The sequence below is a fragment of the Xyrauchen texanus genome, chromosome 37 (genome assembly GCF_025860055.1).
Source record: "Xyrauchen texanus isolate HMW12.3.18 chromosome 37, RBS_HiC_50CHRs, whole genome shotgun sequence".
Taxonomy (NCBI): Eukaryota; Metazoa; Chordata; class Actinopteri; order Cypriniformes; family Catostomidae; genus Xyrauchen; species Xyrauchen texanus.
In genome coordinates this window covers 939750-952984 of record NC_068312.1, presented here as the reverse complement: position 1 = coordinate 952984, position 13235 = coordinate 939750, and the positions used below count along the sequence as shown (strand labels likewise).

General features: G+C 40.1%; 2 protein-coding genes across 2 annotated transcripts in view; both read left to right on the top strand.

Annotated features, from left to right (window-relative positions):
- Positions 1-350: 350 nt before the first annotated feature.
- LOC127630442 (trichohyalin-like) lies at positions 351-4019 on the top strand. Its single transcript, XM_052107962.1, has 11 exons — positions 351-450; positions 583-733; positions 834-883; positions 1036-1199; positions 1343-1423; positions 1522-1618; positions 1740-1876; positions 2999-3131; positions 3223-3419; positions 3640-3733; positions 3897-4019. The coding sequence occupies exons 1-11, from the start codon at positions 373-375 to the stop codon at positions 3999-4001; spliced, it is 1287 nt and encodes a 428-aa protein (XP_051963922.1). The 5' UTR covers positions 351-372; the 3' UTR covers positions 4002-4019.
- A 6844-nt stretch (positions 4020-10863) lies between these two features.
- Positions 10864-13235, top strand: part of LOC127630975 (cytosolic sulfotransferase 3) — a 28700-nt gene continuing 26328 nt past the window's right edge. Inside the window, exons 1-3 of the mRNA XM_052108902.1 lie at positions 10864-10952; positions 12325-12460; positions 12589-12717. Of these exons, the coding sequence (XP_051964862.1) occupies positions 10929-10952; positions 12325-12460; positions 12589-12717 (289 nt within the window). The 5' untranslated portion in view covers positions 10864-10928. The remainder of the gene's footprint in view (positions 10953-12324; positions 12461-12588; positions 12718-13235) is intronic.

Below are 13235 nucleotides of genomic sequence, written 5' to 3'. Positions count from 1 at the left end.
AGATTTTTACACTTTAAGAAGGGTAATATATGGTCATGTAAATTAAAACAGTTTTAGGTTGTTCTGTAAAGTTGTTTACATTTTTACTGTATTTTTTACATAATTATTCTGGCAACCACAGCTGCTGGGTTTGTTGTTGTTGTTGTTGTTGTTGTTGTTGTTGTTGTTGTAAAAGCAACAGGATTTCGTTTTTTATGTGTAGTAACTTCTGTCGTTTGTCTCATTTGATCTCGGTCCAAAAACCAAATGACACCTAAGTAACCTTTTAACTTAAGAGCATTTAACTTAACTGTACGCAAGAATACTTGATATTAACATGAAATGAATGTGATGTTTGCAGATCTTAAACTGCAACCTTGGCCACCCTCTGAGATGAGGAACAAGAACTCTCTCAATGTCCTGGAGGACATCTTTGTCCTCAGGGATCAGTTAAATCTGGAAAAGATGCAGGTAAGAAGCCTATAGGACTATTATCACAAACACCCATCATAAGACCTGTTGGTTGCTTTTTGTTACATTCCTGTTCTATCAAAATAAAAACTGCTCTCTAATGAAATATTTGCTTCCTTTGGTCTGTTCCAGATGCGTCTTCATCAAAGCACTCTGAGTGTGGCCGAGAGAACCACCGTCTCCAGCAGGGCAAAGTCCTGCAAGAGATCTGATCTTTTTCCAAAGATCAAAGCAGGTGGGATTTTGCAAAACCAGAAGTCCAGCAAACTAACGGGCCTCGTCGGTGAGTTGAAGCTGAAGTTATTTGCTCTCATATATTCGGAGACAGAGATGTATGTTTTGACTCTAAGAAGTGTCCTGTGTCTGTATTTTTATCTCCTTAGAGACGGCGAGAGACTATGTTGCCCTTCATACACAAATAGGCTACTTGGATGTAAGGGACACTCTATTTTTTTATCATTTCAGTTGAAACGAATGTGAAATTTTGTCATTTGAACTTTCTTGTACTACAGTAATGCACACGTTGGCCCATATGTGTACATCATCGCCTTTGTGAATTTTTCTAAATTTCATCTCTATTCTCAGATAAGATTGACACAGCAGAAAGTGGAGATGCGCAGGCTTGCAGAAGAGGCCCGTGAAAGCAAAGAGAGGGTTTCTCGAGAGAAGAAAATCTTTGAAGTGAACAAAATAGAATTCCTGAAGTCCCTCGAGCAGAGCAAGAATGATCGTTTACAGGCCGAGAAAGAGTATGAATTTTTCCTTTTCATTGTTATAACATCATGAAGCCATGCTTTTGTGGGCATTGGTGGATTTAAGGAGAATTCACAGAGTCCAACAGAGCAGTTGTAAATCAAGCCCCATGACTCTTAACATGTCCATTTTGACACAGGGCTCAAGACGAGGAGTTAAAGAAACAGCAAACAGACGACCACCTCAAAATGATGAAGACAGAGCAGGCCAAGTTTGAAAAGTATGTATACATGATATTACTGTGTTCACACATGTACATGCACACAATCGTTCCATTATTCATACACCTCTGTGTGCTACTTTACAACCTGTTTGCAGTGACATCTATGAGCTCCAGGAGAATCTGAAGCAGTGCGACAATTTGAAAAAATTCCTCACCGTCATGTCCCCTCCAGAGTGGGGGTCTGAAGCTGAGGTACGTGTACTGTTGACCCTCTTTATGTCCAATTTGCATAGTGGAAATTCATGCGTCTGCATGTGTATGTGAACAACACTCACGTGTGTTTGTGTGTGTCTGTGTGTGTGTGATACCAAAGTATCATAAGCTTTTTGTAGATGACCCTGAGAAGGTGACAGAATTGTTGATGTTCCTGGAAAGGGATGTCGAAAGAGCTTACTATGTTGCTGAGAAGGACACCAATGAGGAGCACATGGACAACCAGAAAAAGGACATGTGAGTTTTTTGTACTTTTTATCGGCACCACTGGGTTTCTTTCGCACTGAATGTAAAGTGACATATGGACTCTTTCACTAGTGGCGGTTGCTTTAAGACTACATGGGAAGCACGGCAATGACATTGCATATAATCTCTCTAGAATTTAGATAATTATTGTCCTAGTTCAAAATTTTAGGTAACAAAAGTGTGCACACTTTTTGCAATTCTTTCAATGATGTTATCTGCATGATTACGTCCGTTGGAGTTTGCAGACGTGCAGCCCTTAAAACCCCATTGAAGCTGTGCTACAGATACGTGTCCCATTGAGTTCAATGGGGCAAAAGATCGATGTTTATTGGACAAGAGGCTCTAAATGCATCATTTTTGGTCCCACCCAGATGCTGTGCATCTCTGGGTGTCTACAGGAGGATCATGAGTGCTATTTCCAAGAGAGAAATTATCTCATTGTTGATTGGCCAAATTCCCCCCATGGCCTTTATCGACCATGGCCTCCTAAAAATCCCCATATATTAATTGGTTCTATCGCTCCTCTCCACCAATAGCTGGTGTGTGGTGAGCGCTCTGGTGCACTATGGCTGCTGTCATATCATCCAGGTGGATGCTGCACACTGGTGATGTTTAGTGTCGTGTCAGTGGCGGTTTATTTAACACAATTCATTTAGTGATTATAAATCTTCACTTTGGCCATTGGCATATGTATATGTTGTAAATCAAATTGTAAATATATGTTTTAGTATTTTTGGTATTTAATTACGATATTTTATTTTAATTATGATAAAATTTGATACTCTTAGCTATGAAGAGCACACAAAATAGGAGAGCACACTTCACATTTAAGTAGCCTAACTAGACCAACTCAGACCAAAAAAGGAACAAATAAATCAATAGAGAATGATGAAATAAATAATCATAATATAAAAAACTGGAAACGATGCAAATACACTTTTTTGACCGACATCTTTGCTTCCTCTCTTTTGAAAAACACAAGCCACCGCTGCGTTTCACATACTGCGATGATGTGTTTCCGCCTTATTTAACTGCGTAAATGACACCGTACTTGAACAGTGTACCACTGTGCTTCTCCGCTGCCTCTGAGATTGCGTTGTATGTTTGGACCAGGCAAAAGGAGATGGGCAGGTTCCTTCAAGAGATTGAGCGCACCACCAAGGCAGTCGAGGAAGAGAGAAAACGAGTTTCCGACCTCAAACTGCAGATCAAGTTCTACAGCTCTGAAAAGAATAAGAGCAGAGAAGTAAGAGCACAACCTTACCATCTGAAGTGTACACACTCAAATGCAAGAGACTTTATATTGATCTTATCGACGTTTTTCTGTAATATAACAGAGGATGCAGGAAAGAATTGACGAAAAGGTCAGGCAGGTGTTGGAGTGCATCGGGACGGAGTCTTGTAACCTCAGCACACTCAACAGGCTAGCTCACCTGGAGAGTCACCTGATTGAGCGCCTCGACAAACAGGAAGAGCTGCCTGAAGGGACATTCCTTAAGGCGCAGAAGGTTTTCAAGAAAGAAAAGACATTAAGGTTAGGACATGCAAACACACACACATGTATCACTATGAAACTAATGCAATGCAGACCAGCAGACATTGAGGTCTGGATTGTAATTTGATTCAAATTGCAGTGCTCTCAATCTGATGACTCAATACAGCATTAAGCATGAAGCTATCTCTATTCAATTCAAATGTGCTTCACAGTCAAATCATTTATTTTTGATCAACTAATAGCACTAACTCTCTCACAGGCAACAGGAAGAAAAACTGATTGCGGTAGAAAAGAAACGGGAGGTGTGGCGCAAGAAAATCTTGGAGAGAGCTCTGTCTGAGATAAAGAGACCTGTAAGTGTCACTCTGCACTAATTGTATTTCATTTCATTCTTGTTTTCCTTATGTATTATTAAAAACAAGAAGAACCACTAAGTTTTGCATTGCTGATTAAAAATTGTAAAACTCATGAACATTGTGGTTTTTATCAAAAATGTACATTACTTCTTTATTCCAGACCGGTAAAAAAGAGATGACCCGCAGCTACCTTCCAGTAAACAAGAAGAGAGCAGAGTTGCTTGAAGCCCTGCACTACATGGGGGAGGATGACATGTTCTTTTGAACATTCACCGCTTTCCTGCAGATGAGCCATGCAACAAAAAAATGAGCTGTGCACCACAAAAGATGTCCCGTGCAACACAACAAAGACAGTGCAATAAAAAAAATGAGCTGTGCAAAATAAAATGAAATATGTAGTCTTGTTTTGCTTGGGAGGAAATTCAGAAGAAAGTGCTGGAGAAAACTAAACCTCTTAAGTCAAACTCAATCAGGTTTCAGACATGGACATAGTACTGCAGCTATATCAGTCACTAATGACATTATTACTGCTCTGGATGATTACAAAAAAAATCATGTGTTGCACTTTTTATTGATTTATCCAAAGTGTTTGATTCAGTGGATCATGGTCTTCTCCTGCATTGGCTCAAATGTATAGGTTTTAGTGACTCAATGGTGAAATGGTTTTCATACGATTTGACTGAAAGAACTCAGTGTGTGTCCATAGATAATTATAATTCTACACCTCTAATAGTAAATGTAGGTGTTCCTCAGGGATCTATTCTGGGGCCAGTTTAATTTTTTTTTAATTTATATAAATGATCTCGGTGTAGGACTGGATCCAGCAAAGGTACACTTTTATGCAGATGATACTATCATTTATACCATGGCTCCATCTTTAAAAGTGGCAATGGACCCCTTACATACTGTTTTTAACATATTGCAGAAATATCTCATTAACTTAAAATTGGTGCTAAATACCAAAAAGACTAAATATATGATTTTTAAATTTTCCCATTTATCACATACTTATTTTACGGTTAAAACATTAGATGGCACTCATCTTGAGAATGTTGCCTCTTATAAATACCTTGGTATCTAGCTTGATGATAAGTTGACTTTTGGCATTCATATTGATAGCCTCCTAAAAAACCTCAGGCCACGGTTAGGATTTTATTTTCATAGTACCTTTTTAACGGCAATATATATCTAGCTTGCTGACATACTTTTCTAGTATGTATAACACCAGATCAACAGAAAGATTTTACTCAAGACACCAACTACCCGCACAGAGTTGGGTAGATCTGCCTTTTCCAGTCGCACTAGACATGGAATCTATACCATCTCTTGATCTGTTTAAAAACTATTTAAAGTCCATTTTTATAGAACGATGTCAATGCTTTTAACATTAGTTTATGAGATATATAAATTTTTTCTTTTCTTTAGCCCTTGATCCCAGTGTGTTTTGTATTTGTTTACTGTGTGGTTTTTATGTCCTTCTTTGTGTTTCTATATGAAATATTTGATGCTGCCCATCTTGACCAGGACTCCCTGGTAGAAGAGATATTGTATCTCAATTGGACCTTCCTGGTTAAATAAAGGGGAAAAAAGGGATTATAATTTCAATAGAATAACCCTGGTAAAATAAAGGTATTATATACTTCTACACTGGTGGCCACATTTTTGGAATAATGTACAGATACAGTATAGTCAGGACATTACAGCACCGTCACTATTTGAAAAAAAGTAATTTTTTGGTCAAATCTAGACAGCAGCATCACTCCAACACCTTTTCATTGAGTAATCATGCTAAATTGATCATTTGGTACTAGAAAATCCCTTGCCATAATATCAAACACAGCTGAAAGATATTTGATTCATTAAATGAAGCTTAACATTGTCTTTGTGTTTGTTTTTGAGTTGCCACAGTATGCAATAGACTGGCACGTCTTAAGCTCAATATTAGATCAAAAATGGCAAAAAGAAACAGCTTTCTCTAGAAACTCATCAGTCAATCATTGTTTTGAGGAATGAAGGCTATACAATGCTTGAAATTGCAAAAAACTGAAGATTTCATACAAAGATGTTCACTACAGTCTTCAAAGACAAAGGACAACTGTCTCTAACAAGGACAGAAAGAGATGTGGAAGACCAGATGTACAACTAAACAAGAGGAGAATTACAGTTTGAGAAATAGACACCTCACATGTCCTCCGCTGACAGCTTCATTGAATTCTACCCGCTCAACACCAGTTTCATGTACAACAGCAAAGAGAAGACTCAGGGGTGCAGGCCTTATGGGAAGAATCGCAAAGAAATAGACACTTTTGAAACAGAAAAAGAAAAGGTTGTAGTGGGCAAAGATACACAAACACTGGACAACAGATAATTGGAAAAGAGTGTTATGGATCTTAACCCCATTGAGCTTTTTTACACTCAACGTTGTGTTGAATGTAGTGACACAAGGGGTCTTTATTGAGAGCCTTGCATACCTCTGAACTTGAGAAAAGGCCAATGAGAAATTGGCAGACAGAATTTGCATGTCCCGCCCCCGGACATACGGGTATAAAGGGAAGCGGGCATTTGTCTATCAATCAGATTTTTTCTTCGGAGCCGAGTGATTGTGCAGCAGCAAGCTGAGTCTCAGTACTGTTCCACTCACCTCTGTTGGTTGAAGCACTGCTGTTGGATTTATGGCGTTCAGGCTTCTGACGCATGCCATGGCTCTCCTGCAGGTCCACCAAGCCAAGGCACTTAAAAAACTGCACCTGGGTAGTCCCGACCCCGATGTGCTGCAGGAATGGCGCTCTGCCACTGACCTCGCTCTCAGAGCTACGAAGGTCACAGCGCGGGCACTTGGGCGGAGAGTGGCGGCTCCACCCCCAGGTGGTCCAGCTGATTTGGAACCTGTATGGCAGGCAGATCTCTTTGCCTCCCAAGACAATTCCCACTGCCTGCTCTGGTACTCCCTGACAGAGGCCCCTCTCTGGACAGATGCGTTGTCACACAGCTGGTCCCGGGGGCTGCGCAAGTACGCATTTCCCCCAGTGAGCCTTCTTGCACTGGTGCTGTGCAAGATCAGGAAGGATGAGGAAAAAAATCACCTTAGTGGCCCCTTACTGGCCCACTCGGACTTGGTTCTCGGATCTCACACTCCTTGCAACAGAACCTCCCTGGCAAATTCCCCTGAAGAAGGACCTTCTTTCCCAGGGATGGAGCACCCTCTGGCATCCGCACCCCGACCTCTGGAACCTCCCTGTCTGGTCCCTGGATGGGACGTGGAAGATCTGAGTGACCTACCACCTGCAGTCGTAGACACGATTAACCAAGCCAGAGCTCCCTCTAACAGGCAGCTTTACACACTAAAGTGGCGTTTGTTCGCAAATTGGTGTTTTTCCCAGTCTGAAGACCTGCAGAGATGCGCAATTCAGGTCAAGAGAGGTTGGCGGAGAGACTGTCGCCCTCCACCTTGAAGGTGTATGTAGCCACTATTTTGACCCACCACTTGGACGGCAGGTCCTTGGGTATGCACGACTTGATTATCAGGTTCCATAGAGGCGCCCGGAGGCTGAATCCTCCCCGGCCAAGCCTGTTCCCCTCCTGGGATCTCTCAGTGGCCCCCTCAGTTGAGCTCAAGGCCCTCTCCTTGAAGATAGCGCTTGCTTCCATCAAGAGGGTTGGGGACCTGCAAGCGTTCTCTGTCATCAAAACTTGCCTGGAGTTTGGTCCGGCAGATACTCACGTCATCCTAAGACCGCGACCGGGCTACGTGCCCAAGGTTCCTATGACCCCCTTCAGGGATCAGGTGCAAGCGCAGACCCAGCCTTTTCGTTGCTGTGTCCGGTACCTGCTTTGTGTAACTATTTGGACCACACACAGAGCTTTAGATGTTCTGAGCAGCTCTTTGTCTGCTTCAGAGGACGGCAGTAAGGGAACGCCATCTACAAACAGAGGTTAGCTCACAGGTCGTTGACACTATCTCTCTGGCCGACCAGACCCAGGCCGTGCCCACCCCCTTGAGGGTACAAGCACACTCGACAAGAATTGTGGCATCCTTGTGGCCTCTGGCCAACGGCACCTCCCTAGCAGTCATCTGCTGAGCAGCAGGCTGGGCAACACCCTACACGTTTGTGAGATTCTACAATCTCAGGGTTGAGTCGGTCTCGTCCCGTGTTTCGTCAGGTCCGAGCCGGTAGAACTCGGTAATACAGAACAGCTGACCCGGTGTTCCGCTTGCACCTAGCACCCTTCACCAAGTTGATCCAGTGCGCTTTCTCTCCCAGGTTAGCCACTAAGCTCTCGCTTCCTGGATGTTCTTCCTCCTCAGCCTTCTGGCCTGCGAATTCAACGGAGGTATTTTCAACCAGACCCACTACGATCCGCAAGTGCTCTGTACTGGGGTAGGGCTCCACAGGCCTAATTCCCTATTCAGGCAACTCCCGTGATGTATTTTCCGCGGTACCATCCCCCTGTCAGTGGACCCGCGTCTCCCTTGGGCAGTCCCTCTGCCCCCGGTCGCTGTGTTTGTAGAGCTCCTCCCTCATCAGGTAGGACCGGCCACCGCACCACTCCCACATGTGGCTTGACAAACCATGTGGCGTATTGGCCACATTTCACCTCCCCCTAATCTAGGCAAGATGTGGCCTCCGAGCCTGTGTGGTCTTTTCCCCCTGAAAGAATACGATCGGGAAAGATCGCCTTCCCCGATGTATTTCATAGCATTAAGATAGCCCCAGCCACTTTAAGCTCTATGCGAGAAACATAGAGAGATGGAGGGAATGAGACATTGTGTCCCCTTTGCCACAACACTAGACCTACCACTGTAAATGGCTGTACCTTATTCTTGGCTCCTCAGTGCAAAAATCTGACTGACAGACATACGCCCGCTTCCCTTTATAACTGTATGTCCGGGGGCAAGACATGCAAATTCTGTCTGCCAATTTCTCATTGGCATTTTCTCAAGTTCAGAGGTACGCAAGGCTCTCAAGAAAGACTCCTTGTGTCACTACATTCGACACAAAGTCTCGTTCCCTCCACCATGGAATGGAGGTTACAACAGTAACCATGACGTTGCTGCATGTGAAGGATTTTTTGATGAGACCTCTTTGAAGTGGATTAAAAATATAATAGCATAATCTGTACATTATTCCAAACTTTGGTTCACTAGTGCATGCTCTCTCTCTCTCTCTCTCTCTCTCTCTCTCTCTCTCTCTCTCTCTATATATATATATATATATATATATATGTATGTATATATAAGATTAGTTCAGATTTGTTGACTGATTCGTTCAGATGACCATTTTTGCAAATCACACTTTTACTCCAGTATGTGGCATTAAACCATTGATAAAGCACAATGACCGAAACAAGTCTAATTATACTTTATTCAAATCATCGTGTCTACTAAGAGACTTTAGTAGTGCTCATCATCGGTTTCTCTGCAAATCACAACAAAGCATATCATCATTTTGCGGACTGCTGTACATAACCTAAAAGTAATTACAGGTTTTAATTACATGCTGATGTCATTGTAATTTCATTAGTCACTTTTACTCTTAAATAATTCAGCCCCTTTGTCTCCTTGTTAAACGAGATCAGAGGTGTCATGCCCATTTCAAGGGGGCACGTGCCCCCTCAGATATTTGAGCCAAGAGAATTTTAAATGGATTATTTGAACATCCAAAAACATATTTTTACCTTTGATAACTACATTTAAAATGTAACATTTTTATTTAAACTAAATGTAGATGTTTTTTTGTCAGTCCAATTGAGTCACATGTTCTGCTAAATGCGACGTCCCGTGGCCGCCTTGTTTCAGAAGACAAAAGACAAGCAGATATGGTTTGCTTGGCAACATTTCCACAGTATTCGTCCAATCCCTGTTATTGTAAATGATGCAGCGACTCTCTCATCTATGGGTTCTTCAAGCCACGTGACAAGATGCACAGATTGAAGGTCAGACGTGGAGGCAACTGAGATTTGTCCTCTGCCACCTGGATTGAGGCAAGTCACTACACCACCACAAGGACTTAGAGTGCATTGGGAATTGGGCATTCCAAATTAGGGAGAAAATCATAAAAAATAAATGTTTATTATTTACTGTGAGCATTTTTGGCAGAACCTTGTACATTTTTGGGGGGATTCTCTCATGAATAATAAAAACATTCTATTTTATTATTTATTATAAAAATTATTATTAATAATCCAAAATAATAACAACAACAATAATAATAGTGATCTATTTGCTAATAAGACCTATTGCATATACAACAAACAATTTTTGATAGCTTGCTTTTATGGCGTTCTGTGTCCTATAATGTCGTCCTGATGGAAGGAGCTGGAATTTACCATTGAGAGGGTGTGATGTGTCATCTGTATTTATACTGTCGCTTTATAAATATCATCTAGTGAGGTTTGTCTGACACCCACAATTTTCCCTGCTGTTTTTACAATTCAGTGCAGTTTAAATGTATTCTTCAATGTTAACTAGTAAGAGTAGTATAGAATCTAATGCAAAAGAAAGAGACAGACCAAAATCTACCAAGAGACTTTAAAGTATTTAAGCATTACAAGAAAGCAGATCTGTAAATTTCCTTTAGATTGTGAACTGATGAGCTTGACCTTTCATCCAAAAAGACAACAATAATAGTCTAATAATTATGAGTTTCTATAACGTCCTTTACTTCTTCTTTGTTAAAATGTGCATGTCTGCAAGCCTACTGAGTTCAGCAGAATGTTTAAATATTAGCTCTTGAATTATTACCAAAATCTTGAAGCAGCGTTTACTTAAGAAATATTTGAAGGTTACGGTGTTTAAATGTCATTTTTTATATTAAAATTAAAATGTTGTTTATTTATTTATTTTTCAATGGCTGGGATGGTGTGGGAAAACAAAACACTATAAAGGGGTGCTGTAGTTTACCATGAATCTAGCCCCTGACCCTTAATTTAGCCTCTAAATCCGAAACTATCTTAAAATGAACGACTTTGAAGAACTTAATAGGAAAGACTGCATGTCTTATGTAATCTGCTGTAAAAAGTTGAGAGCAAAGTGCTCCAGCTCAGGTGATAAAGATAAGACATCAGGGTTGGATAACAGCACAGAATGTAGTTAAACACAAAAGAGCAGTCAGAAACATTTGAGGAGAGCAAAAAATAATACAAAAGGACAGAAAACAGAACGGTTTTATTGGAACAAGACTTCATCACCACAATGGAAAACATTGACTTGTCTTCAGTGAGTAAATAAATCTCTTTAAAGTATTTGACAATAGTTGAAAAATACTTTATCCACATTATTGAATAACAACATTTTTTGGAAATGAGGGTTATAAAATGAAGTTATAAGACTTCATAGACACCATGATTTAGAAAGAACAACTGATCCACAATTTCAAAGCTTAAATGCACTAAAGTGAAAACGCAGTCGAGTATAGTTACACAAGTAGTTGCATTTATCGGTTTCTTTATTCATCACAACTTTCCACAGGAATACTCTCGGCAATGTATAATGTTACATTTATTTTCGAATGTATTTATATGAAATATAATTCTATGCATAAAAGTCAACAGATGAAACTTCATTAGTGGCCTGGAGTACAAAACACAACAGAATTAGTAAAAAGACCATTTAAGTTACAGACAACAGAAATAAGCCACAACACAATAGAAATAAGACAAAACAATGTTAACAGGAAATGAATATTTGTACAAATTCTACATTCAAACTCTTTCGTTACCACAAAAGTGATCTATGCAAGCCAAAAATAGTTGCAAAAGACTACTAACTATGAATACTACAACTAGTACTACTAGTAATAATAATAATAATAATAATAATGCAGAACACTCATTAGTTTAAATAATGTGGATTTAAACATGTATGTATCAGTACAGGGGAATTCTTAGTTAAAGGGTGTTTGCCTGTAATTATAAGTTTGTGCTTATCATACAGGGAAAGCGTGTCAGCAGTGATGCTTTAAAAAGTGTGTCTGTATATTACAGATCCACAGCTTGCAAGAACATTATTACAATCAAATATTATATTAAACATCTGGCACTTTGTTAAAATGATTACTGCCTTTTATTCACTATAACTGCTACAGTACACCAAATATACTATACAGGCAGGCACTATATTTGCTAAATATTACACAAGATTAAGTGTTCTACAAATAGCAGGACGTGCAGGATGTGTCTTATCGCACTTTATCAACAATGTGAAATGTAAGGCATAGGAACCTAGGAACCTTTTGAAGTGCTATTGAAATGAAGAGCAAAGTATGCATTCGGTGTATAACTAATGCTATATCGCTGTATTTTACCATTCTTGTGCTGTCACAAGGACCACACTGACATGCTCCTGACTTTGAAAGTCAGGTCTTAAACAAATTGAAAAACTGTCCTCAGGTCAGCACCCTGCATTGTATTGTGGATTCATTTAGTTGTGTTGTGGCTTATTTTGTTTTTACCTTTTGTTTGCCAAATCTGAAATCTTGCATGTTAACAGGATTTGACATAAACTGTTTATGGTTTATGATGACTCTGAAATGATTATTCAGTGCAGTGAAACCTCAGCAACTGTTGTACTTCACTTTATAATACTGCAGATGAAACTATCTAGGCCTGAGTTGTTTGATTTTGAGGGCGTTTCAATGATCCACTACTTCACTGACAACTGGGAGAAGGTGAAGAACTTCCAGGCAAGACCAGATGACATTCTAATCGCCACTTACCCAAAAGCTGGTAAGTGTCCTGAACTGAAATGTATTAGATTAAATTATTTGGACCAACATGAGATTGAGATTAATCAATAGAAGTTTTAGCAGCAGGCATGACCAACTCCATTGTGCCACTCTCCATTGTGATTCTAGGTACCACCTGGGTTTCTTATATACTGGACCTTCTGTATTTTGGAAATGATGCTGAGCGGCAGACGTCCAAGCCTATCTATTTAAGAGTGCCATTCCTGGAGTCATACTTTCCAGAATTGCTTCCACCTGGTCAGAGATACAGTATTAATATTAGAGTGTTTGTGTTGTCATGGTTTTTATTCATTTCTATCACTTATTTATCATGGATATGTTTCTTGGCTGGTCTAAGTAGTTTAGTTAATATAATGCCCAGTCAACATTCTTTTTTCAAGAATGAATGGTTCAACACCAGTGATTCTCAACTCATTTGTCTTGAGCACTCAGATTTTTCATTGGAGACCTCACATAGTACCAAACATTAGCCTGTCTTAAATCTAATATGGGTTTTATTTTATTTTACAGTGTTGTTCAGTTTTGTTGTGGATGAGGGCATGCCACAAAACCTGCCAATGTTGGCATCTGTCTAATTTGGGTAGCCAACATAGGTTACTAAGTGTCTACCCAGTAACAGATACATGTGTGTTATAATATCATAGAGTCTGACTGGACGCATGACTTTTGACATAAACAATAAAAGATAAAGGAAGATAATAGATTACTCTGTGTTCCCGTACACCTTGTACTGGTTTTACTGTAGCAATCATATC